Below are 23,871 nucleotides of genomic sequence, written 5' to 3'. Positions count from 1 at the left end.
GTTACTCGATTTAATAAATTCTTTTTTCTGCGAAATCGTGGGGCCGCATGTCTTCGCGCCCGACCACAACGGGCGATGTTCCCACTGCTGTGGTGTGTACGGTTGATCATCATGCGTCACTTAGAGTACGAGTTGGCAGCTCTAGGTGAAGACGCCTTCCTGTTACGAGGGTCCACGTGGTTCATAGTGGTCAGGAACAACATTCTCAACATATATATATATATAGTACCGTATTGAGTTTCAGCTAATTTCTGAACTCTTTCTTTGAACGCCTGGGAAATTTCGGTGGATTGGTTTTTCAGTAGCTTGTTTCCCCACCACAAATCTTTGTGTATGTGTGTTGAATGCCCGGACTATTTGGAAAGTGGTTGTTTTTTTTTTTTTCTGTATTTAAAGCAGCACTGTAACCACTTATCGCTGCGCCCTGATATATGATTTGTAATAAATTCCCTTTTTACACGTTATGCCGCTACTTCGCCTGATTGCGGCCATGGCTAGACATCGTGACAGCGAACGAGCTACGACGACAAAGCAGGACCCTAAAGTGCTCTACACTTAAAATTGGGGCAGCTTCGCACTATCGGCGCAAAGACTGGGCAAACCGCGAAGCTGGCGGCCCCACTTAGCTTTATTTTTGGTTCGGCTAAGTTCATGCGTGGTTATGCTTCGAGACTCGGTCAAGTTTTCTGCGTGGTGTCATCGTTAGCCCCCAAAGAGCAATGAGAACTGGGCCAATTAAGTACAGTGCACGCGTGCCCACCGGCAATGCGTTGAAGTTCCTAGAGTAGCGGAGGGCGCAGCGGGACGAGCGTTTTCTTAAAATTTTGGTGCTCATTCTGTGGCCACCGTTCGGCTTGTGGGATCTGGCATGCGGGACGCTAATTAAGAATTTGATTAACGTTATCGCTTTTCGGCATTTTGGATTCTTTCCTTTTGGCATTAACTCTTCTATTTGCACCGTCAAAACTGCACCACTTGTCGCAACAAGCGATAGAGGGAGCCACCCTGCGACGCATTTCTAAAGCCGTGCTTACATCAGTTGTACCGCGCCTCCCCGCGCCCGCGACGCGTTTCCAAAGCCGTGCGTGCACCCATGGCCTCCGCGATCAGCTACCGGCGGCGCGCCACCGGCAGCAAATCGCGGAGGCCACGGTGCACCATTCGTATCGCGCGTCCGACAGGTGGCGAAACCAGCCCCGCCCGAGCGCAACAAGGCAAAGCTACGGTGAAGCGCTGCCGGCGTGCGTGATGAAGTCATCGCTCGGCGAGATTTTCTTGTGCACGCTCGCCGGCCCAAGCACCAGCTGAAACAGCATCGCGGTTAAAAAGCGATTCATAACAGCCCTCTGCTTCGCTGGTGGCAAGTGACGTACTCCTGCTTTGCAAATTTGAAGGAAGCCAAGGTTGTAAATTCGCCAAGCGTTCTTTTCAGTGAGCAGCTTTCTTCTATCAGGCTTGGTGAACATAATACAGACTAGCGCAGGTTTAATCCCCTAGGAACAGCTTCTGGGTGATAACACTAGCGCCTTGCTACTGGAGTGTTTTGCGTGAAAAAAAAAAAAACTCAGGAAAGCTCACACTAACGCGTAAGACTTGAAGGTAGCGAAGCTTTACGCAACCTTCACGACCATCACAAACGTTTAAGTCCATGATTTCAGACGATTTCCTTCTGCTTCGCTGCTGCAAGAACCTTTATTCCATCATTGCTGCTTTAAGTGTGAGCTTCCTTCATTTTTTCGGAAGTGATAATCATTGCACATCGTACGCTATGACGTGTCCTTCTCGTTCCGAACAAGTGTTGCCAGGATCACGACGAACGCTGGAGTCTTTATCGTTCCGAGCAAGTGTTGTCACGATTACGGCGAACGCTAAAGTTTTTTGGGGGAGGCCAATCTTGGCCAGTCTCCCTTAGTGGGTATTGCTTGGCTTGAGGAACGTGCGCAGGGGACGCTGGGCGGTCGTCGCGAGGCACGCACACACGAGCGCTAGGCATTTTCTCCGCGAGGCCCGTGCTCACGGGCGCGCGCTCGGCAATTTCTTGGTATTTTTAAATGCGAACACGAAAAACTACGATTTGCTAAGCAGGGGTACTATTCCAGAAGGCCCGAGTTTGAGCGAAACTCGGGCAAGGCGGAGCTGTGGTGATAATAATGAGGTCATGAAAAAATTTCGGGGAAGGGTTAAAACGCTTTAAAAACGCGATTCATGCTATTTGCTGATTATTGAGGTGACGTAATCGGTCCAGGGCAGCGCGCTCCAAGGATGCGCGATTAGGGCGTGGCACATCTTTCAGGGCTTTCTCTCGCTCCACTGCGGCACTGGTGGCTACTGGGGGCAAGCACATCAAACTCCTTTATTTTATTGTAGTTTTACTTTATTAATCTGTACTTCCCTACAATGTTCATTTTATTTTTTATTCCAGGCGTTCATATGAGCTTTTTGTTTGAAAATTTTCGTCCTAAGAAGTAGCTTCTGCCGTCGGTGGTAGACAGTGCCATCACGTGAGTATGGCCGACTGGCAAAAAAAGAAACCGGGTGATAGAAGCGCGCCACATTCAAAACAGTTGCTCATATTACGTTATCGAAACCGTCCGCTTTTCGACACAAAATTTCCTCGGAGCGGTCCAGTCTGCCTACGTGCTTTTGAGGCGTAAGCCTGGCGATACGTACTAGCAACTTTTTTCTAATACATTGTACTTGTGCCTTTTTTCTCGTTTTCGTTTCTTTGTCTTTTGGAACGGATTAATTTAAACGACGTGTTTTCGTCAGTTTCTTCTACTCCATTTGTTCGTCTTAGTGTGCAAGCAGACTGGAACACGCCACAGCCTCCCTGGAATCGGAATTCTGTGAGGGTGGTGTGCACCTGTCCTACTCCCGTGACATCACGTTCAGGCGTCCCTCTGCACGCATTATTCTACAACTGTTACTTTGCAAATTCACAGTGTTATGAATTTTGCGAACCAGGCACGTTAGTTCCTCGAAGCTCCCAATTTCGGGCCAATCCCACAAGTGGCCATGTTTTACGAAGAAGATTAGCAACAAGGGCAACTACTTTTCAGATTTGTTTTGCTCTTCACCGCTTTTGTTCGAAGAAGCTATCCACATTCGTTTTTTTTTTTTTTTCATAGAGTTCAATCTCCTCATAACCCTCTTTTCTTTCGGGCCCCTTCCACTCCCGCTTACCCTCCCTTTGGCGTCACGCGGTTACTTTAATTCTTAGCTCTCCCCTTTACCCGCTTTTCATGTTCTGCTTCCTGCCATACGGCGGTGACGCTGAACAAAACCCGTTGAAATGTGTAAAAATAACCTCTGACAATAAGCACGCGCCGTTGATTGTATTGCAGCGAGGATAATGAACAGATGTAACGGGCAATCGGGGTATGCGCCGCACCAGCATCAATCATGTGGAAGAGAAAGGTAGGATTATGTCCTATCCAGTCGCGAGGATATGCGCCAAAGACGTGTCAGGGGAATAAGATGAACCTCATCAGGTGCATGCGCGAGAAACGAGCTGTGTTATCTCAACGCTCGGACCTGCGTTCCTATGGGATTCACCCTTGCGAATAAACCACCTCAACCGGCTATTGGTGCGTCGACTATCTCCTTGACAGTATATGTACTACGTATAAGCTGTCGTGCCAGTAATATTTTCACAAGAATGTGGGTCACGCAACCCCTCGAGGGAATCTGTCTGCCGCGCTGATAAACAAAACGCACAGTCATGCAACGCTTCGTTCGAAACTGTTTTGCGAGCAGACGATAACTGAAGCGCACGCTCTAGCTGCAGACGGATAGACGCGCGGTAGGAACCTGCGAAAGGCATGTCCGCCAAATCACCTAAAAGAAAGGCGAGGTCTTCGAAACACGTCTCCACTGATCGTATTTCGCAAACACTGGTTGACGGTCGACTGGCGGTGGTCGATGCTACGGTCGCCACCAACGCTTCTGTAGAAGCTGCCCGCCGCGTTAAACCGCAGCGCACACTACACTTGCTTTTCGACGGTCATGGAGCGAAAGCCGCCTCTAAGTCGTCACAAACGGGGGTCTGTCGCCAGACGACTGCACAACCATGCAATGCACAGCCCTTTTCGAGAGCTAAAAATGAGCTCCTAATTCCTGCTTCGTTTAAAAGACCTGTCGGGGTAGAAATATGCCTGCTACGGCGACCATAAAAATACACCACGCCGCAGCAACGGCCACCACGGGCGCCCCGAGTTCAACTCGGCCGTGCAAAACCATGCCCGAGTTTCCTCCGAGTGCTAATGTCAGTCAAACACACCCAGCCCATTCGTGGAGGCGGGATAGCAACCGAAGCCACACCCACTCATGCGCCCACTTTGTGTGGACGTAGCGTCGTAGCCACGAAGTCGTCATTTGATGCCCGCTGGCAGCAACAAGAACTTAGCACAAAACAAAAATGAAGTCCCCAGGCTACCGTCAGCCAATGGTGCCACAGTCGCGGAGTTTTCGGTCCGAACTGGAGTTCACTATTGTATGAGCCGACAGGAGAGGTCAAGAGGACACGATTTTACCACGGGAGCCTTCTTCATACACCGTGAAAACGCAGTCGATGTGACACAACTTCAACGTCTAAAACGTGCTCAAGCAAGTGCTCAAAACGTGCGCAAACACTCAAACAAGCCGTAAACAAAAGCCATATTTGATGGTCTGCAGCAGGGTGCGTTCCGTTCGCTACAGTGGACCCCTTTGATTACTTGGGTTGTGCTTGCGCAGAGCTGCACTGGGACCACCCTCAAGCCAAGTAGGAAACATAATTCAGTGGAAGAACGGAACACCGAGAAAAGCAGACCGCCCCGCGCCGGGCTTGGCCAACAGCGAGGCTGGGGATTTCAAAGTAGCAGTGGGGTTATCTAGTTTATGCTAGGGAATGAGTATTGCATATCGATTTCAGATGGTGCTGCATGCGGAAGACAGCACAAACCGTACTTTATCAACGTAAGCGGCCCCAGTACAGGGTGTTGAATATACCAGGCGTGCTGCGCGCAATTCCGGCGGTTTCGCTCGAGGCGTTTCCAATGCTCCACTATCTATACTTTTATAACCGAAGAAGCTGGAAACTTGGTAGTAGACGAACCTCGGGCCTTCTGGAATAGCGCCCCAGCTTCGCTGTTAAAAATTAGGGTGATGCCGAACGGATGTAGCTTTTCTGGCTGTTGCAATTTTGAGCAAGGCCTGTTCGTGCCGCTGCTGAAACAACGCAGGACAAGGGATGGCTGTCGTTCCTGACGGTGTGCCTGGCGTGCGGGGCCGCGTTGTACCAGGCCGAGGTTGAGCGGGATCGTTGGGTGACCTCGCAGGCCATCACGCTCAAGGCGGGCGCCGGTGACGCCTTCCGCTTCGTCACCACATCGGAGTACATGAGCAAGGTGCGTAGACCGTAGCGCTCCCCAAAGCTCCCTGTCCACCTTAACTGGTGGAATGTTCTCGAAATAAAGGTAATCGTATTGTGGCTAGAACGGTGCTCTTCAATTTTGGAAGCATCTGATTCCAAAAGCTGATTTTGGAAGCAGCTGATGAGGCACAGTCTCGTATCCTACACACCAATAGAAAATTCTAGGTGCTTGTCGAAAGAATAAAGCATGCCATGCACAGAAATTTTACCACAGGGCCCTGAAACACCCTGTGCCATTTCTACTAGGTGAACTCCCACATAAAAGGGCTAGCCCAGTACGTCATTAGTTTTCTCCCTGAAGAAATTGGTGGAATAGTTTTGAGTGAAAAGCATGGTAAACATTCAAAAGTGCGTTTTCTCAAATTTTGTTTTTGTATTTAGAGTTACCAAGACAAGGCGCGAGCAGTGAGCCACGCTGAGCCCCATTCCAGACAGGAGGAGCCCGTGACCACTCGATGTTCCTGTGTCGTATATTACTCTTTTCTGCTACGCGTCAGTGCTCACTGGAAAACTCTCGCCTGAATGTCTTGTGAGCGTCACCACTGTTACCTCATTCAATATTTGCTGTGTTTATTTTTGTTTGTTTTTTTGTCTGCAGTGGCTACCGTTCGTAAGCTCCGTACGTGAGGCCGATGGGAGACGCATGTCAGTCGGAAAAGAGTACCGTGCGACGTACGATTTGCCCCTTCTCGGTGAGATTTTGTGCGCTCATGTATGTGTTATTCACATGAACATTTCTGCATTTGCGGCAACGTAAGGGGATAGGTTGACTAAAATTTACAATGTTAAGTCTAGACTGCCTTCGCCTTGCCCATACTTGACCACATAATAACTGATTTCAGAAAGAGTATACTTACCGCATTTTGCCGATTCTAGGTGCTTTCCTTCCGAACCTGTGATACTCGCAGTGGGGAAGGGTGCTTGTAGTCCAATCCAGTTCTGCCGTAGATTTAAACTTCCTGTTATTTTTCTCTTAGCCAAACGTGGACCAAAGTGTCGGTGTAAATGTTTGCGACCCTTCCAGGTCGCATAGCAATCATTGCTAGCGCATGAGTAAGGTGAGGGTGTCAGCGTTAATAGTTACTTTAGCAGCACACTTGGCAGCCATGGCGATCGCAGGTATCTATACCTTGCTGAATTTAATGTATGATGTATTGTATAATGTATTACCGTCATCATCGTCTTATAGTGGCCGTAGGCCGTATCGGAGGGCATACCTACGGCTGTGTGAATTATTACTCTTGGGCCATATGCCTGCAGTTTTTGCTAACCGGATTCACTGTAAAAGAAGAAAAGCTCAATTCACAATAAAAGAAAAAAAATTCCCTATAAAAGAATAAAAACTATGACAAGCGTCTGCTTGCCAGGGTTTTGAAATTATACCAGTTTTTGTTAGACCGATGTGCTCGCTCTTTGCTGTCTGTTAGTTTTTTAAAGACGCTAGTCTTTCTTGGGCTTCAATTTTGGTATGTCTGTATGTCTGTTTGTATGTCTGTCTGTCTGTCTGTCTGTATGTGACTCGATTCAGCCACCCGGCCAAAGTAAAATAGGTATTGCGCAATAGTCTTATATACTCACAGTCAAATGTAAACGTCTAAGCCCGGTTTATATGTTCATACTTGCCAACTTTGTTGGACAAGAACAAGACATAACGGAAATAAAAGACAGCAAATTAGTACACAAGGTATATTTACAGTGTTCCTTTATTACAAAATGCATGGATGCTGGGTTTTTCGATAGCAAGTGATATTCCACATCTACTGCAGAAAACCGCCGCCTGCTGTTGCCCGCGCCACCTTCTGAAGGCATATGAAAAATCACGCGGCAACAGCAAGGAAAGGTTCCACTAGCTAGGTTCAACGGTCTGCTTGGAACGCACGTGGAGCACGGCCACGCGGTTCTATAACCTTTGAAGTCGGCCGCCTCGATTAACGCGCGTCTCCGCCGTACTGCAGCGCTGGCATCGAGGAACCCGGCCGATAGCAGTGGAACGCGGTAAATTCAAATCGCCTTGAGCAAACCTTTAGTGTGTTTACCTTCGGATGAGCGCGACGGTACAGGAACAGCATAAGAGGTGAGCGGGAAAGCAAAGGGGGGCATTTCCTTGGCAAATGTCTACAAAGACTATCGCCTTTTGACGACATTTGCAACGAAAGGAGCAGATACGCGGCAAATTTTTTTTATATTCGGAATTTGTCTAACATTTGCACTCATTAAAGAAAAAAATGTAACTAAGTTATACTCTCTCTCCGTGTGCATCCCGTTGACTTTCTTGATTAATTTATTTGTTGTCTAAGTGTGATATGTCCGTGTTGATTGTGTCTCTATGTCGTGCTTCGCGCTCAGCCGATCCACATTGTCACGCGTAGCTTTTCACTAGGTTTTGCATGGCCAGTTAGTAAAAACACTAAGTATCTAGTGTTTTCTGTGACAAGTAACTGGTTAGGGTTGTGTTAGTAAATGTACCACCTTTTTTGTAGAGTGTGTCCTGCCGCTACGTTACATTTTTGGTGGAGTGTGCGGGTCGATCATCCCCATCCTGGCCACAGATTCGCGCCGTCTCGGCCTGGACGCGATTATCGATGGTGCATGGACCATGTCGGGCAGCCACAGCCCCGCCGCGACCACAGTTCGACCACGTCCCCCGCCGCGTGCCGCCATGCAGCCCGTGAGACTCCGATCAAGACCTGCCAAGACCAGCACTGACGATACGAAGAGCACATGCTTCCCCAACACTCTCGTGCGACGTGGCTTCAACAACCTTCGACGCTTCGTCGCCGCTGAAGACATCGGTGTTGCGGGGCCAGGCATCACCAAGCACGTCATCGTCATTTGTGGCGACAAGGGATTCCTCACTGTATATTGCCATCGCATTGCCCAACCGCATCCCAATCTTCACCTCGCGGCGGCTTCGACCTGGACGGTCGCCCTTGACCGGGGAGTGATGTCACGAGACACATAGGCGGGCAATGTCCCCTACTGTCGTGGCTTAAGACAGAAGACGATGAGGACGCCGAAGAAGTGACTGCGTCCTTGTGCCCGCTTTTTTATGGCTGCCATGTGTATACTGTAAATAGATAGTTAATCATTCTTCGCTATGGTTCGTGTCATCTGCCCTGCCGCCACATTACAATATGTGTAATTTCCGGATGGTACTGCCATTTCATCACATTGGGTACCCCACTTATGGGGAGCTCAAGTAGCTGCCTGGTCGGATCGTGTTGACAGCGCCCATTATATGAATAGGGAACGCTGCACCACAACCCCGATAGAATGGACTGGGCAAGCAAATTTGAACCCCTTTTCTCGTTGGTGCAGGCGAACGTGACATGATGTACAGGGTGGTCGAGTACGTGCCGCAGCGGCGAATAGCTGTGGAGAGCGACTCGTGGCTACAGCCCCGTGTTGAATTCCGCTTTGAGCCTGGCGAAGGACAGTGCCGAATGGAGGTGGTGGTATCCTTTCGCCGCTGCAGCTACCTCTTCCAGGTGAGCGGCTCATCAGCGGAGAAGCCAGCACGACGTAGTATGTCGCGTCTATACACCATTTTCCTTGCTAGAGATGGGCGCCGCCATTTGCTTTTTCTGACCGGACGCTAGCGCCGTCTATGAAGCGACCGCCGGAACTTCCGCGCTGGGCTGTTAAGTGCTCCGTTCTTTCCGTGCGTCTGCTCGGTACCCGTGCATTACCAAGTGAACCGTAGTGGTTTGGCGTTAAGTTAGCGGTTGCAGTGCTTGTGTGTGTGTGTTCTGTTTTGTTTTCATCATCTGCGGACGGATTTTAGGTCTTCATTTGCTGCCAGAGCGGAAAATGCCGCTCCCGGCTGTTGCGAGCAGCAGTAGCAGTGTAGTGGTGGTGCCGGTGGTTCTCCGCAGTTCCGTGATGCAAACGTACCGGTATGGCACCGACTGACATAGAAATCGATATCGGGGAGTAAATACGTGTTTTCAATGCCACCGTGCTCGTTATGTTCACCGATTAGTCATGTTTACGGCAGCGCGGACGTCGAATGCGAAGCGCGCACAGCATATGTGGGTCACGGTGATCCGTGGTCGCGATGGACTTTCGACGAGGCGATTGCTACGCTGTTGATATTGCAATGTAATATAATCTTACTTAACTAGACTTATGACGGTTACTGACGAAACGAAATTACCTGGGCGGAAAAATAACGCGACTGCACAACCAGACAAATTACTATTCGAAGGTTGAGCAGAAGGGTCGACGTTCGGGCGAGTTAATTCTGGTTGATCATGATCGTGATTATGATATCCTAACTCAGCGCAGCGCATGTGGCCTGTCGCTCGGAGCCCACATTTGTGAAACCGCTGCTTGCACCACAAATGCTTTACGCGACCAGCAGTAACTGTTTTGTAATTGTAATTAGATTCCGTGACAACGCAAAAGGATTAGAAGCTTTTCCTTTGGCCGCGTTGTGAACAGGTTGAGCTATTTTCCAAATGCAGCGTTCACGCGTATCTCGAGCTTCGTTTCCACATTGGGCTGCCTGCTTATCCTGCTATCGACCAGCAGTGTGCGAAGGAGAAAGTTATCCTTTCATATCGTTTGGCAGTGTAATGCGTTGGCCTGAAAAAAAGTAAACAAAACGCCGTGATTTTAAAGGTTAGATTCGATGAAAAGGGTATTGTTTAATGCCAATCGGCTGTAATGACCAAACAATATATGGTATTTTAAATTGACTACAAGGAACCAGAAGTTATTGTAATGTTGTATTGTATCGGCGCTCGTGAAAGATCCTCAGGTGGTCAAAATTAACCCGGAGCCCTCCACTACGGCGCGCCTCATCACCCAGAAGCGTCGGGGCTTTAAACACCATAATGAATCAATTAATCAATCAACCAATCAATCAATGCTGTATGGTAAAGGATAAAGTTGCTTCTAACATTTCAGGGGGTTCCGTTCCCTGTCGCAGCTTTGCGTGTGATAAATGGATTTTGCTCCGTCTGCTTGCCGTCCAAGTGCACCCAACAAACCCTGGAGTTGGTCGTTGGTACAAAGTCTTTGCGATTTATCAGCGGCATCCACCAATATCTCAACTCGGTGTGTGTTGGGAAGCGATGCAGCAAAAAAACGCCGCAACCGCACTGCATTTTCTCCAGGCAGTGTCGTGCACATGCGTGCTGTCAGCGACTGTTTCTCGCTTTCTCTGGTTGTTCAATAACCCACCACCGCGCAGTGCTGACCAAGTGACGTTTGCGCCTTGAACGGCATCGCAGCATTGGCTAAAACAGTTGAAAGTTCCGCAAAAACTAAGCACGCGGTGCAAAATACCCCCTGTATACGCAGCGGAGCATACCGCGCCGAGCGATGTTAACAGCCCAGCGCGCACAGGCAACACTGGTCGGCCGCCGAGAGAACTGGTTTGAGAGTATTTTCCTCCTTTCCCGGCTGCTTATGGAAAATGGTGTATAGACCAGTCCATCGGGCGAGGGGGAAACGTACTCTCGCACTCAGCGGTCGCAGCGCGCGGACCGCCTTTCCCCCCTCTCTGGAGTGTGCGCGCCGATCACGGCGGGCCCGCGCGGCTGCTCCTTCGCCTTGACTACGCGTTGTAGGCATCGCGCGTGTGGGTTTACCACTAATTTACGCATTATTTTAATAAAATGCTTCTAATAAATGAGCCGTACTAGCAGCTTCTGAGTCGAGCACGGTAACATTTTTGGCAATTTTGTTCTGCTGAGCTCTTTCTGTGCACCTACTTTGGAGTAGTGGCAGAAAATTCTACCTTCTTTCCAAACTAAAATGGGTCACTGAAACTTGCCTGTGCCGCAGATGGTGTTAGCTCAATCTCCACCGTTGCTGTGGTCACACTGCGGCATACCCAGCTCCGAAGTATTACATGGGTTGGCCTTGGGGATTTTCACAGTGTCTACTACCCCCCTAAGATGTCCTATTCTCCAGCCAATCTGGGGGAAGGGGGAGGGGGGTTATTGAAGGGGGATTCCGCCTTCTTTCTTCCCCCATTCCCGACTCTGAGAAACTAAAGTTGTTCACTCACTCACTCCAGCCAAGAGTTCAGTCTATTATCCAAATGTGATGTCTCTTTGTCAGCGACATGAAACTAAGCAACGCAAAAGCGAACGCTTGTCTGGTTGACCAACGGCGGAAGCTTAATAAGTCCTTATATGACGCTTTCAAGGAGCCGTGTTGCCTATTTTATTTATGTTGTACATTAGTTGCAGGGCTAAACTGTGCTGCAGAGCAGTTTGGAATTCTAGAGAGAGGAAGTTTTGTTTATAGTTGGCGGTAGTGGCGGCTGAGGGGGAGGTGTTGATATATCGATGAGATTGAATACAAACTGTATAATATGCCAAATACTTACTAAGTTCACCAAAAACTACCTGTATTACACCCTGCAGGGATATGAAGCCACAAGTCTGTTACACTGACACGCGCTTCCGCTTGTTGCCGATTAGCGCCGAGCGTATCACGGTTGGAGCGTGTTAACAAACATGAGTTTTTGCAGTAAAGCGATCGAAATACCAGCTATACGCGATCCCAGGCACACACACGCAAACAAAAAAAATGTGACGAAATATTGCAAACATATGTTCGACACGGCATCGTTACGCAGAGCGGACCACGCTATATCGAAGCGAATTTCAGCTCCACCGTGGCCTCAAAAGACGCCAATTTAAGCCAGATCGCTTAAACTGGTCCTATGCAACAACTTTCCTATTTAAAGTATCTTACGTAAAAGAACGCATAACGCGCTACAACGAAAAATTCACCAAGACGCCGCTGGCGACTATGCGCCGCGGAGCAAACGCTTAAGCCAGAAAATCGGCCAGCTACCAGACGGCGCTGCGCACGCAAGATGGCGGCGCCCTCGTTGGAATGGTCGATACGCCTCGAGCTTCGCGATCGCTGCGCCGCCTGCCGCCGCCTCTACGCGGTGTTTACGCGATGAGCGCTGCGTGGCTGATACGGGAGACAGAGAGAGAGAAAGCTCTTTATCAGAGGAAAGCAGAGAGGTCTGCCGGCATGTTAACCCCTACATGCTACTCTGCGGGGTGGGTAGGAGGGAATAAAGTTGCAATAGGAAGTAAGGCGGAAGGGAGAGAAGAAAGAAGGAAATAAGAGAAGTGAAAAAAAAAAAAAAAGGAGGTCGCGTGAAGAAGGGCTTGCGTTCGGGCTAGTTGGTATTCCATAACGTTCATCTTAAGCGCATAAAAAACACACGGTCCGTTTCCGTGAGTTTTTTATGCGCTTAAGATGAACGTTAAGGAGGTAGAGCGTGTGTTGGTTACCGTCAGTTCGGTGTTTTGGTTCTACTTTGCTCTTTTTTGCCTTTCCGCGCCCTAAACAACTTGCTGTGGTGACGTATCTAAGCAAATAGTACGTTTGGGACACTCCAAAAAACAGCTGCGTCTTGGTATACAGTGCTCGAACGCCAACAAGATCTATCCGGCAACGCGGTTCTATGCGCTTCTGGGCTGCTCTTACGGGCGTCGGCGACGGCAGCAGCATATCACCACTGTCACCTCCCAATACTTCAGGCAAAGTGAATTCTATTGTAGTCTCGGTTAGACCTGATACTGGCACAGTGAGGGGCTGATTTAGTTTTGCAGCACGGACAACAAATGCGGCTTGGTTTCGAATATATACGTTGTAGAAAAATTTGTTTCGGGGATGCGATTACCATAAACCTGACAAAATCTTGTGCCTTTTATCGGAATATAGGCCACACAAATATGTTAAGTATATTCCAAGGCTCTGCGTCGTCACGTATGTGCACACTCACGCCCTATAGGAAGAGCCAAGTAAAATTAATGAAGCCACGGAATAATTGCCTGCTGGTCGGAAGAAACAGAATAGGTCGTACGGGAATGCAAAACCCAGTGAAACTTCCGAAATGCTAAAGAAGTTCGCTTAAACGCAAGCCACGTAGGAATAACCAGACCCATTAGATGCGAAATGCACTGCTATACGGCGGACATGGGGGAGGGGGAGGGGAGACTTAACTCTCGTTGTGTACGAATGCGAAGCGAAATCGAGAAATGAACGTTTTAGTAGTCACACACAGAAGCTCCGCGTTCAATTCCCTTTTGTTTTTTGGCTTCAACGAACAGCTGATCACTCGGCGGGTGTATTTTTTGAAGGATAGGGTAGGCAGTTTACAAGCGATAAAATGTGTCGTTGGAAGAGTGCGGTATTAATCACAGGATTAACATGGTTGGCCACAGAATGTAGTAATGTCATACTTATTATACTAAACTATCTAGGAGACCCATAAGTGCACCCAAAGTGATATCATTAAGTATTCGACGTACTTGCTATAAAATTCGTAAAGAGACTACCGTAGTTCAACCGGCCGTGCCAGAAAAGGCTTTCGATAGCTGCGTACGTATGGCGTGATAACACGTAGCGCTTGAGGGCTTTGCCATCATTAAATTGATTGAGCGGAGATTATGTGTCAGTGCAAAAAATTATCCGTGGTCGACAGGTGTCACGGTGGTGGAATTACGATATTTCCAAAGCATGTGGTCTCCTTAGCTCGTAAGGAAGGAATTCCCAAATCGTATCTCCACGATCGCCCCCAATCACGTCTCATGGTTGCCTTCTTCTCCGTGACACGTACCTACTACGCCCGTTTCTGATGGCAGCCTCCCAACTGCGAAGCTGTGGATGTGCACGTGTGTAGAGATCTCTCGCCACCTCGTTGCGTGTCGCCGTGTTAAATGCACAGCTCTGCCCTCAGTGTTGCACCTGGTCAATGAGGCGCGGGTTTGTGCTAGATTCTACAGGCTCCCTGTGTCATAATACTATGTTTCGACGAAGCCTTGAGTCGCGGGCGCGGATTACTCTATAAGCCCGACTACGCGCTGCTCGCGGAGGATATACGTAGCAGATGATGAATGTTTGCCGACGCTCACCTCAGGACAACCGATCGACCCAGCATTAAATATTAGATGCGACTGCATCTCATTCACTCGCCTTGTCCCTCCCTACGGCGTTGTCCACACCCCTCCCCCGTACACTATAAAAAAATATTAGTTAGTGGCACCCGGTTTCGATCCCACGACCCTGTGGGCGGAACGCGAGGTACATGGTGCTCTTCCCACTGCGCCACAAAACTGAGAGAGAATCAAATGCTACGAACGCGCCTTATATCCTTGACTCATTCAAACTACGTCAAGATGCTACTGATACAACGCATGATGGGGCAATGATTAACACTTGCAATAAAAGAAAAGAAGCTCCCACTTACAGCAACAATGATGGAGTAAAGGTCGTTGCGACAGCGAAGCCCCAAGCATACCACTGAGAGAGATTGACCAAGATTGGCCAATAAAACATAATAATAATCATAAAACATAATAATCATACGCGTTCCCGACACGTTTCACGCGATTTCAGAATCAATCCAACGGAAACACCAAGTGAACCCCACGATGCGTCGCATCTACACAGGCTTCCCCTCGCGGGGAGGTGGGCGCAATTTTTTTTTATCGTGTGTGTATCCCCGAGTATAATTTTGCATCGTCCATCGCACTTACTTTGTAGAATGCTCGTGAAACTTATGCCACATTGCTTTTCCAGGGTAGTGATGAACATCTGAGGTATGACATTGGCAAGCGTAACTGCCACGCTGTCAGGTATGAGCGCTCCGCTAGATTATGTAAGCGCACAAAACCAATTTACATCATTGTGTATAGCCGTAGCATGACCATCTGAGGAATTCTGCTTAGGCCCACTGTTAGTAAATTTTAGGGCAGTGGAGTTACAATCAGCTCCGTGCATATGCCAGTTTCGCGACGCCGGCCTGTGGCACACAGCTGGCGCTTGTACAGACCGAATTAACCACACTAAGATCGCGTCAGAAATATTTATACTCCCGTAAATGCACCACATTTGCGAACAGAGTGACTGCTCCACATAAATATGTATTTCCAACGCATACAAACGGTAAATCTCACTCGTGAACGTGCCGCAAAAGCAGCTGCGACAGTGGGCAGCGAGCCGGAGTCTCCCGCGGCTGCTTTCGAAACAGGCTACTAGGGGGATTTCAGTGGCTTGCCAAATTATAGTCACCTGTCCAATTATCTTAATGGTGCTGAATGCTATTCTGGGAAGCTCCATGCTATTAGAAGAACGTTGCTGGCGCTAAACTAAAAGCGGGTTGGCGAAAAATTGGCGCAGCTTGCACTAGTGGTACAAGGCTGGAGAAAGTGACGCACCCCTCCGTCTAATGACGGCGATGCTGGAATGCGAAGCTTTCGCGTGAGGCATTCCTATGTTGATACGAAAACCTACAGCAGGCTTCACCTGTGAGACGGTATATTTTTTTTTTTTTATTGCGGAAGTTTGCTAATCAGCATAAGGGGAAACTGTATATTTGAGGCAGAGTACGCTTTACAGGCGGAAGTTGGCTTTGCTGCTAACTTCCGCCTGTGGACTACCGAAGCCATCAGTGAGACACAGGAAGCTTCGCTTTAAGAAGCTTCGACCGTGTCGGAATGGCGCATCGGATAAACGTCGGCCCCATAAGCGAGGGATACAGGTTCGACTCTGACCGCAGGTATCGTTTTTTTTTCCTTTTGCACTTCAACCACGGTCATCATCATAGTCCGAGAAATTTCGCTTTCTGCAGTGGGTTTTGAGGTGGACTGTAGACGCCATCAATGAGACATAGAAAACTTCGCTTTAAAACAGCAGAGCTGGCGACCCCTCACCCTTCGGCAGAGGCCCGGCTGTTGTACCTCAAATTTATTTCCGAGCTTGCCGCTGAAAGTTCTCTATGACTGGCAGGCCCGGATCGTTTCGTCCGCAAGCTTTCACATCTCTCCCAAAGTGGACCGCGTTAGCACGCGCTAGAACCCGCGGCCGAGTCCAAATCCAACACCTGCGCTACGAACCCAAAGGAAATGCTGTGCTGCCGAAATACGATAATAGCTCAATCGGATAGGCGCCGGTTTCATACCGCGAGGGACGCAGGCACGATTTCGAGCATGGGAAGCGCTTCTTTTTTTTCTTTCTGTAAACATTATTGTTCTCCGCAGGTGCTACGCCCGCACTCCTCGGACCTTTGGGATGGCCCGGTCGTTAGGTTGCCGGTGTCACGGCTTAGAGGCCCCGGGTTTGATTCCCGAAGCCACCCAAACCACATTTTTTGTCTCGAGGTCTCGAGGTGTTTTGGTGCTACGGACGGACACTCGGCCTAAACTGTTCTGCTGTTAAAAAAAGTTTGTGGCGCGCAAGCGCAATATTTTGCGTGTGATAAACGCTAGCTGGCGGTAAAATAAAACTCTCTATTAGAGTGTTTTAGAATAGCGGGTAGCGCACGCTACCCTATAGCGGCGGCAGGCGCCGGTACCCGACTGCGCATGCACGCGTTCGTTGCGGGGACGGACGGCCGCCACTTCGCGCCCCCACGCGGATTCTCAGTCGGGTCAAAGTACCCGGCGCTGCTAGCGTAACGCTACCCGTTATGCTGATGCACTCCATTGTCGCGAACGCGTGCACTAGCGATTGCGCACGTGAAATCACATCATTTGCAACCCTATTTAGGCCCTCTAAGAAGGAGCGATGACGACAACAAGTTTGGTTCATTGCGGAGGTTGCCTTACCCGATAACACTGATGGCAATTTTATTGCAATCTATAAGAAAACAGATGAAGCAGTGACTGCGCCCCAGCCATTTTTAGGAGACCTCTTTATGACGTCACAGAATTTTGTCTGCGTTTGGCGGCCCCCGACCAAAGTTAACGCCAGGAAACTCGAATGAGTAATTGTAGTGGGGTCTCTAGTTCTGTTTGATTGTATCGCGTACTTGAATGCTGACGTGCAATTCACACAGTAGTGACTACGTTTTTATTGCTGGCTTCTATTGCGTGATTGCTTGCTATATCGCGTCGCTGCAGCGCTAATTTCGGTAGTTTTTTAAAATACTTTGAGCGTTATTTCTTTTGTTAAAAAATGTCCTCCGCGTCTGGAATAAAGCATAATAAGATAGCAAAGGACAGTTCTTTCAAACAGTACCGCGTTGTGTTTGGTCTTCAGGGCCCCTTTGAGGACGCTTGTGATGCGCGCATTGTGGGAACTTGCCGAGGGCATGTTTTTTGTTTCTTATTTTCAAGCCGAGCCTGTTTGTACAGCATTTCCGCGCCCGCAAAACTATTCTTTAGCGCTGTACTAGATTCGCCTCATTGACCAGGTTCAACACTGAGGGCAGAGCTGTGCATTTAACACGGCGACACGCAACCAGGTGGCGAGCACACGTGCACATCCACAGCTTCGCAGTTGGGAGGCTGCCATCAGAAACGGGCGTAGTAGGTGTCACGGAGAAGAAGGCAACCATGAGACTTGATTGGGGGCGATCTTGGAGATACGATTTGGGAATTCCTTCCTTACGAGCTAAGGAGACCACATGCTTTCGAAATATCGTAAACCCACCACCGTGACACCTGTCGACCACGGATAATGTTTTGCACTGAACACATAATCTCCGCTAAATCAATTTTTAGATTCATAGCGGATTTCTTAATGATGCCAAAGCCCTTAAGCGCTACGTGTTATCACGCCATACGTACGCAGCTATCGAAAGCCTTTTCTGGCACGGCCGCTTGAACTACTGTAGTCTCTTCACGAAATACTGAATGATGTCACTTTGGGTGCACTTATGGGTCTCCTAGATAGTTTAGTATAATAAGTATGGCATTGCTACATTCTGTGGCCAGCCACGTCAATCCTGTGCCCCGTCGTTTGTCTTTTCTCTGCTCGCAGTACACGCTGAGTCCAGTGCTGCACTTCGTGAGCAACCAGCAGCTGCAGCGATCCCTGTTCCTGCTCAGAATGGTCTTCCCGCAATGACTAGGCGATGGGAGACCCCGCCGTCCCAGGAGCGAGTCCAAGTCGCATGTTGTGCACATGCCCGGGCTGGTGTTTCGGGCTTGAGAACGAGAACGTTTCCGACATAGCGCACGCAGCTGCGTCGTTGGAATGTACGCTTCGAACACTATACTCCCTATCTCGGTTGCGGCAGGCGCGTGCACGTTAAAGGCTTACTGCACTCAAATTTCACCTAGGCCAAACTTAATTTGAACGTACGGTACGTACCACAAACGAACTGAGACGTGATTGGTAGCCCCGCCTGCCCGCGGATCGCGCAAACAGCCATGAAGCGGAAGTGACATTGCAGCCGGCTGCGTGCTTTGTCCTCCGGACAGCCGGGAGGGCCAGTCGAACTCCCCTGAGCGCGCTTCTCCTACGGCTGCAGTGCGCGCAAAGCGTTTGCGCGCAGGTTGGCTCCGACCAGCCGGCCCCTCACTCGGCTAGCTCGCCAACTGCAACGTCACTTTAGCCTGGGCCGCGCTCTTCTCAATTTCGGTTTCAAAATGACTTATTTTTGCTGTTCCTTTTGCCGTGCATGCGCGTATTTCAGCGGTCATATCTTGTATCGTATAGTCTTTTCAGGCAGACTATACGAAAATGGGGTTTTCAAGAGGTCAAAATTTTCAGTACAGTTGGCCTTTACAGGACTACTGAAGTGCTTGTAAAATGGGATAAAAATCATTGTTTTGCAAATAATACAATGGCCAGGGGTTAGAAAATTTAGGGGATCGCAACTCTCTTTGTTCCCCAAACGTCTTGCCCATTTTCCCGATCAACATTGTGGGCTATGACGATAGCTTAGCTTAGTACGTAGATTTCGCGCGTTGTTAGAAAGAAATGAATTCAGCTGGACAGCATGAAGCGTTCTGTGCGCGCGGAAGCGCTCCGCACATACGCCGGCAGTGCATGCCGGTACGGCGCACGAATCGGCTCGAACCCGGCGCAGGCCATCGCCCTAACCGATCGGCGCTGCTGTCCAGAATGCAAGCAATCACGAAAAAGAAGGTACACATGCGAGGAACTCAAGGATAGTGTGGCGAAGAGTTGTGCTGGGGATTCTCATCTGGGGTGATTCTAAAAGCGGGGACCAAATTTGAGCGGAGATGCATTGCTAAGCCTACACTTCTCTGCGCCGACTGGCCGCGGAAGCTGGTGAGCGAGCCGGCACCATGCAGCACCAGCCCGAGCACGCGATGCCGCGAGGGGCCGACGGATGCCGCTACCGGCGCGCAAGAATCAACAGAGCACCGATCGCTACAATGAAAATCACCATTAAAATAAAGTTCCACATGCGAGACAGGGGGTTGATAGTGTGGTGAAAAACTCTGTAAGAGATTGTCATTCACAATAGTAGTGACAGCAGGGACCCAATATCTGCCTCAATGCTAAGCCTAAAGCTCCCAACATCCGAGCAACCGGGCAACCCAAGCCGGCCGCGAGCTGTTCGGTAAAATGCTCTTCTAAAACTCCTCGCGCGCGAGCGTGCTACGTTTGGTTCCGCTAACTTTTTGGAGGCCCTAACGCTCGGTTCCCCTATCGTAAAACTGCGTATATGCCCCAATGCCAAGCCTAACATTCTCTACGCTGAACTGCGTATATGCCGCAGCTCCAAACCTTACGTTCTCTACGCTGACCGTCCACGGAGCGACCCGGCCCCAGCACCTCCGCGCGACGCGGCGACCGGCGACCGCATCGTTGGTGACTGCGCGCATGAATCGACTCAGGCTTCTGCCCACAGCAGGATTTAGCAAGCGCGACGAAGTTTTACTAGACTGCGCTTGAATGTTGCATACACGGGACATTACCTCAACGAAATCCAGCAGGCATCTTCACCTTTTTGCGCCACATGCGACACACGAGAGGACATCCATCACGTTATATGCGTGCGTTTGGATCCAAGTACATCGTGCCCAGGCAGAATCTCATATTATGTTGGTGCACTCCGCTTGGGCTGTTTTGGGTCCTTGGTAGGGTGCTAGTCAGGTGCACGTTCAACCAAAGCTCTCTTGGAGTTTCTTGGAAGCACAGAACCAGACAGAGTTTTGCGAAAAAAAATTTTGTCTGACAAAATTTTTTGCGCACCTTCCGACATCTCTTCATTTTTATAATTCTTTTTTGCGTAGAAAGCCAGCGCGACGGGTCGACTAACATCGCCGTTAACCATTAAATCTAATCTCTCTCTCTCTCTCTCTCGTTGCCGCCTGTCCGAATGTACAAGAAAAGGAATGATGTTTTGAAAAATTGTGTTAGGAATTGCGATGAGCGCTAGTAGATAAAGCGACGATCGACAGTTGGCTGCATCGGGGTTGCCTGTACACATGAATCAATGCAGGCCGTGGACCATATCTCGTTGCCACTTGCCCCAATGCAAAAAACAAAGTTACACACGCGAGAAAGCGGTGAAAGTTCCCTTCTCTGCATCCAAGAATCCGAAGTCACCCGCGAGTCGTTGGGGGAAAACCCCTTTCTAAAGCGGTAGACACATGTGCTCCCGAGCAATCCGGTTCCCGACGCGGCGCGGCAAAACATCGACCAGATTGGACGCGTGCGAGAGTATCGAAAAAACTTCAAAGCGCACAAATAGACGGGGACAAAGAGGAGGGACACACACACGCGCTTTAAGCGCGTGTGTGTGTTCCTCCTCTTTGTCTCCGTCTATGTCTCCGTCTATTTGTGCGCTTTGAAGTTTTTTCGATATCATGCACCAACTAGCCCAACTTGCGGTATTGCGTGCGACAGTAGCCGATGCGGCGGTTCATCCGACAGCCAAACCGGTTCTCGGGACGGAGACGCGTAGGGGCACGCGTCCTTTACCGCTCATGTGTTCGAGTCTTAATGGGGCTATAAAGACAAAATGCAAGTTTGTTTTAAGTGTGAATACACTTTATAAGCGACCCCAAACCATCCACCGCCGGCGGCGGCGTCGGCGTCCGCAGTGCTCCTCTATACGCCTCGAGATTCGCGATCGCTGCGCCGCCTGCCGCCGCTTCTCCGCGGCGTTTGCGGGATTAGCGCTGGGTGGCTGATAGGTGGTCATGCAGTGTTTTGGTTCTCTTTCGCTTCTCTTTGCCTTTCCGCGCACTAAACAACTTGTTATGGTGACGTCTGTAAGCTAACTGCATGTTTAGGGCACTTAAAAAAAAACAGCTGCGTCTTGGTAGAGCGCTCTAACGCCAACAACCCGGGGAGGCGGTTCTGCGCGCGTCTTGGCCGCTCTTGCGGGCGTCGGCGACGGCAGCAGCATATCACCGCTGTCACCTTCGAACACGTCAGCACAAGTGAATTCTATTTATTGTCGCCTCGTTTAGACCTGATATTGGCACTGTAAGAGGTTGGTTCGTTTTGCAGCGCAGACAACAAATGCGGCTTTGCTTCGAATATGTACGTCGTAGAAAACTATGTTTCGGGCATGTGATAACCCAACAGCTGACAAAAACTTGTGCCTTTTATGGGAATAAGCCACGCGAAAATGTTAAGTACACTCAAAGGCTGTGCATTGTCAGATATGTGCCCACTCATGCCCTATAGTAAGAACCAAGGTATATGTTAATGAAACCACGCGAAAATGAATGGTCTGCAAGTCAGAAATAGAATAGTCGTGGGAATGAAAAAAAAACCGAGTGCAGCTTCTGAAATGCTAAAGACGTTTGTTTGAGCAAGGTAGTATTCACCAGACCAACTAGATGCGAAATGCACTATTTCGCTAGACATGGCGGGGGGGGGGGGGGGGGGGGGTGAGGAGGAGGACGGAGGACGCTCAACTATCCTTCAACGACTGAACGTTTCAACGACTGAACGTTTTAGTAATCACACACACAAGCTGCGTGTTCACTTTTCGTTTGTTTTTCGCCTTCAACGAACGGCTGATCTCTCGGCGGACGCATTTTTTTGAGGAATACAGGGTAGGCAGTTCACAAGCGATACGAAGTGTCGTTGGAAGAGTTGATTGATTGATTGATTGCAGGGTTTAACGCGCTGACGCAATGGAGACGATGAGGCACGCCGTAGTGGAGGGCTCCGGATTAATTTGGACCACCTGGAGATCCTTAACGTGCGCCGAAATCTCGTACACACGGGCTCGTTGGAAGAGTGTCGTATCTGATAAGGGTCTCTGATTTCGGTTTATGCTAGATTCTGCAGTCTCCCTGTGTCATATGACGATGTTTCGAAGAAGAGTTTGGTCACGGACGCGGATTACTCTATAAGCCCATCTTCGCGCTTCTCGTGGAGGATAAATGTAACAGATGAATCTTTGCGAGCGCTCACCTCGGAACAAGACGACCCATCATTAAATTTGTCGTCGTGTGCTGACTCCGGGGTGTAATTTTGCATTATCCATCGTACTTCTTTGGTACAATGTTTGTGAAATTTATGCCGCCACATTGGCTTGTTCATGGTACTGATCAATATCTGATATGTGATATTGGCAGGCGGAACTTACGTGCTGTCAGGTATGAGTGCTCCGCTGGATTTTGCAAGTGCACAAAGTCGATCTACATCATAGTGTGTATGGCCGCATACGGAGACACTGCCACTAAACTTCAGGGCAGCGTGATTGCAATCAGCTGCATGCAAATGCTGGCTTCGGGACGCCGGCCTGTGACACACGCCCGGCGCTCATATAGATCTCACTAAGATCGCGTCATAAACGTTTATACTCTCGTGAACAAACCACGCTTGCAAACAGAGTGCCTGCTCCACGTTATTCGATATTTAGAACGCGGACAAACGGTAAATCGCTATCTTGAACGAGCCAAAAAGCAACGGTGACAGGGCCGAACGGGCCGGAGACTCCCGCGCCTGCTTTCGAAACAGGCCGCTAGGGGGATTTCAGTGGCGCCCCTACAGGCCGCGCTCGAGGCGTATAAAGGAACAGCATCCGGCGCCAGGTTTCGATCCGCGGACTTTGCGGCCGCAGCGCGACGCTCTACCGATCAAGCCACGGACGCGACGGTGATATCAGTGTTGACGCGCCTTATATCTTTAACGCATTCAAACTACGTCGTCAGCGGCGTGCGTTGGCGACTCAGCGGCGTTATAGCGGCTTGATAACTGCGTGGTGTACACGTGATACTACAAACCCGATGGAAGAGATGGAAGAGAAGGCGGCGAGGCGGTGGGCTGCGGGGGCCGAGCGCAAGCGCCGCAAGCGGGCCGACAACCGTGCATTCGCACTTTCACATTCTCCCCCTCGGGGAAATGCGGGGGAATTTTTATTCGAAAGATTTCACGTTTTATAGTTTCCCCAGCGCTTGTCCAGATGCAAACGATGTTTTATTCACTGAGGAATTAATCTATTTAAGCTAAAATTTTGATTTTCCCGCTAAATCCTGTGTTTTCGTGGTCTGCAATGACATCATAGGAACCGACCCTCTGCAGCCGATTGCGAAGCCTCGTTTACCGTTAGTGAACCTAGATGGCGCCACAATACGTTGCAAGCCGTTTTCTGCCTCTGGTTTATTTTTGACCGTATTTGAAGCTTGCGGATTTTGTTCAGCCAGAAAATAATTGTTTCGTGAAACATAGTGCTCGCTCGAGAAATATGGTCACGTAAGACACCGTTGCTTGCGTCAGTCGGCCAGTGTCGTCTTAGACTACCCCAA

At 49.5% G+C, this 23,871-nt stretch overlaps 1 protein-coding gene across 1 annotated transcript in view; it reads left to right on the top strand.

The window, feature by feature from the left end:
• Positions 1-20,796, top strand: part of LOC144156305 (uncharacterized) — a 30,888-nt gene extending 10,092 nt beyond the window's left edge. Inside the window, exons 2-5 of the mRNA XM_077688283.1 lie at positions 5,223-5,387; positions 6,012-6,105; positions 8,732-8,901; positions 18,161-20,796. Of these exons, the coding sequence (XP_077544409.1) occupies positions 5,223-5,387; positions 6,012-6,105; positions 8,732-8,901; positions 18,161-18,247 (516 nt within the window). The 3' untranslated portion in view covers positions 18,248-20,796. The remainder of the gene's footprint in view (positions 1-5,222; positions 5,388-6,011; positions 6,106-8,731; positions 8,902-18,160) is intronic.
• Positions 20,797-23,871: the final 3,075 nt, after the last annotated feature.

Source organism: Haemaphysalis longicornis, unplaced genomic scaffold (assembly GCF_048455015.1).
Source record: "Haemaphysalis longicornis isolate Haplotype H1 unplaced genomic scaffold, Haemaphysalis longicornis Haplotype H1 scaffold_1, whole genome shotgun sequence".
Classification (NCBI taxonomy): domain Eukaryota; kingdom Metazoa; phylum Arthropoda; class Arachnida; order Ixodida; family Ixodidae; genus Haemaphysalis; species Haemaphysalis longicornis.
Note: the sequence above shows the minus strand (reverse complement) of the source record. Positions and strands in the feature narration are given on the sequence as shown.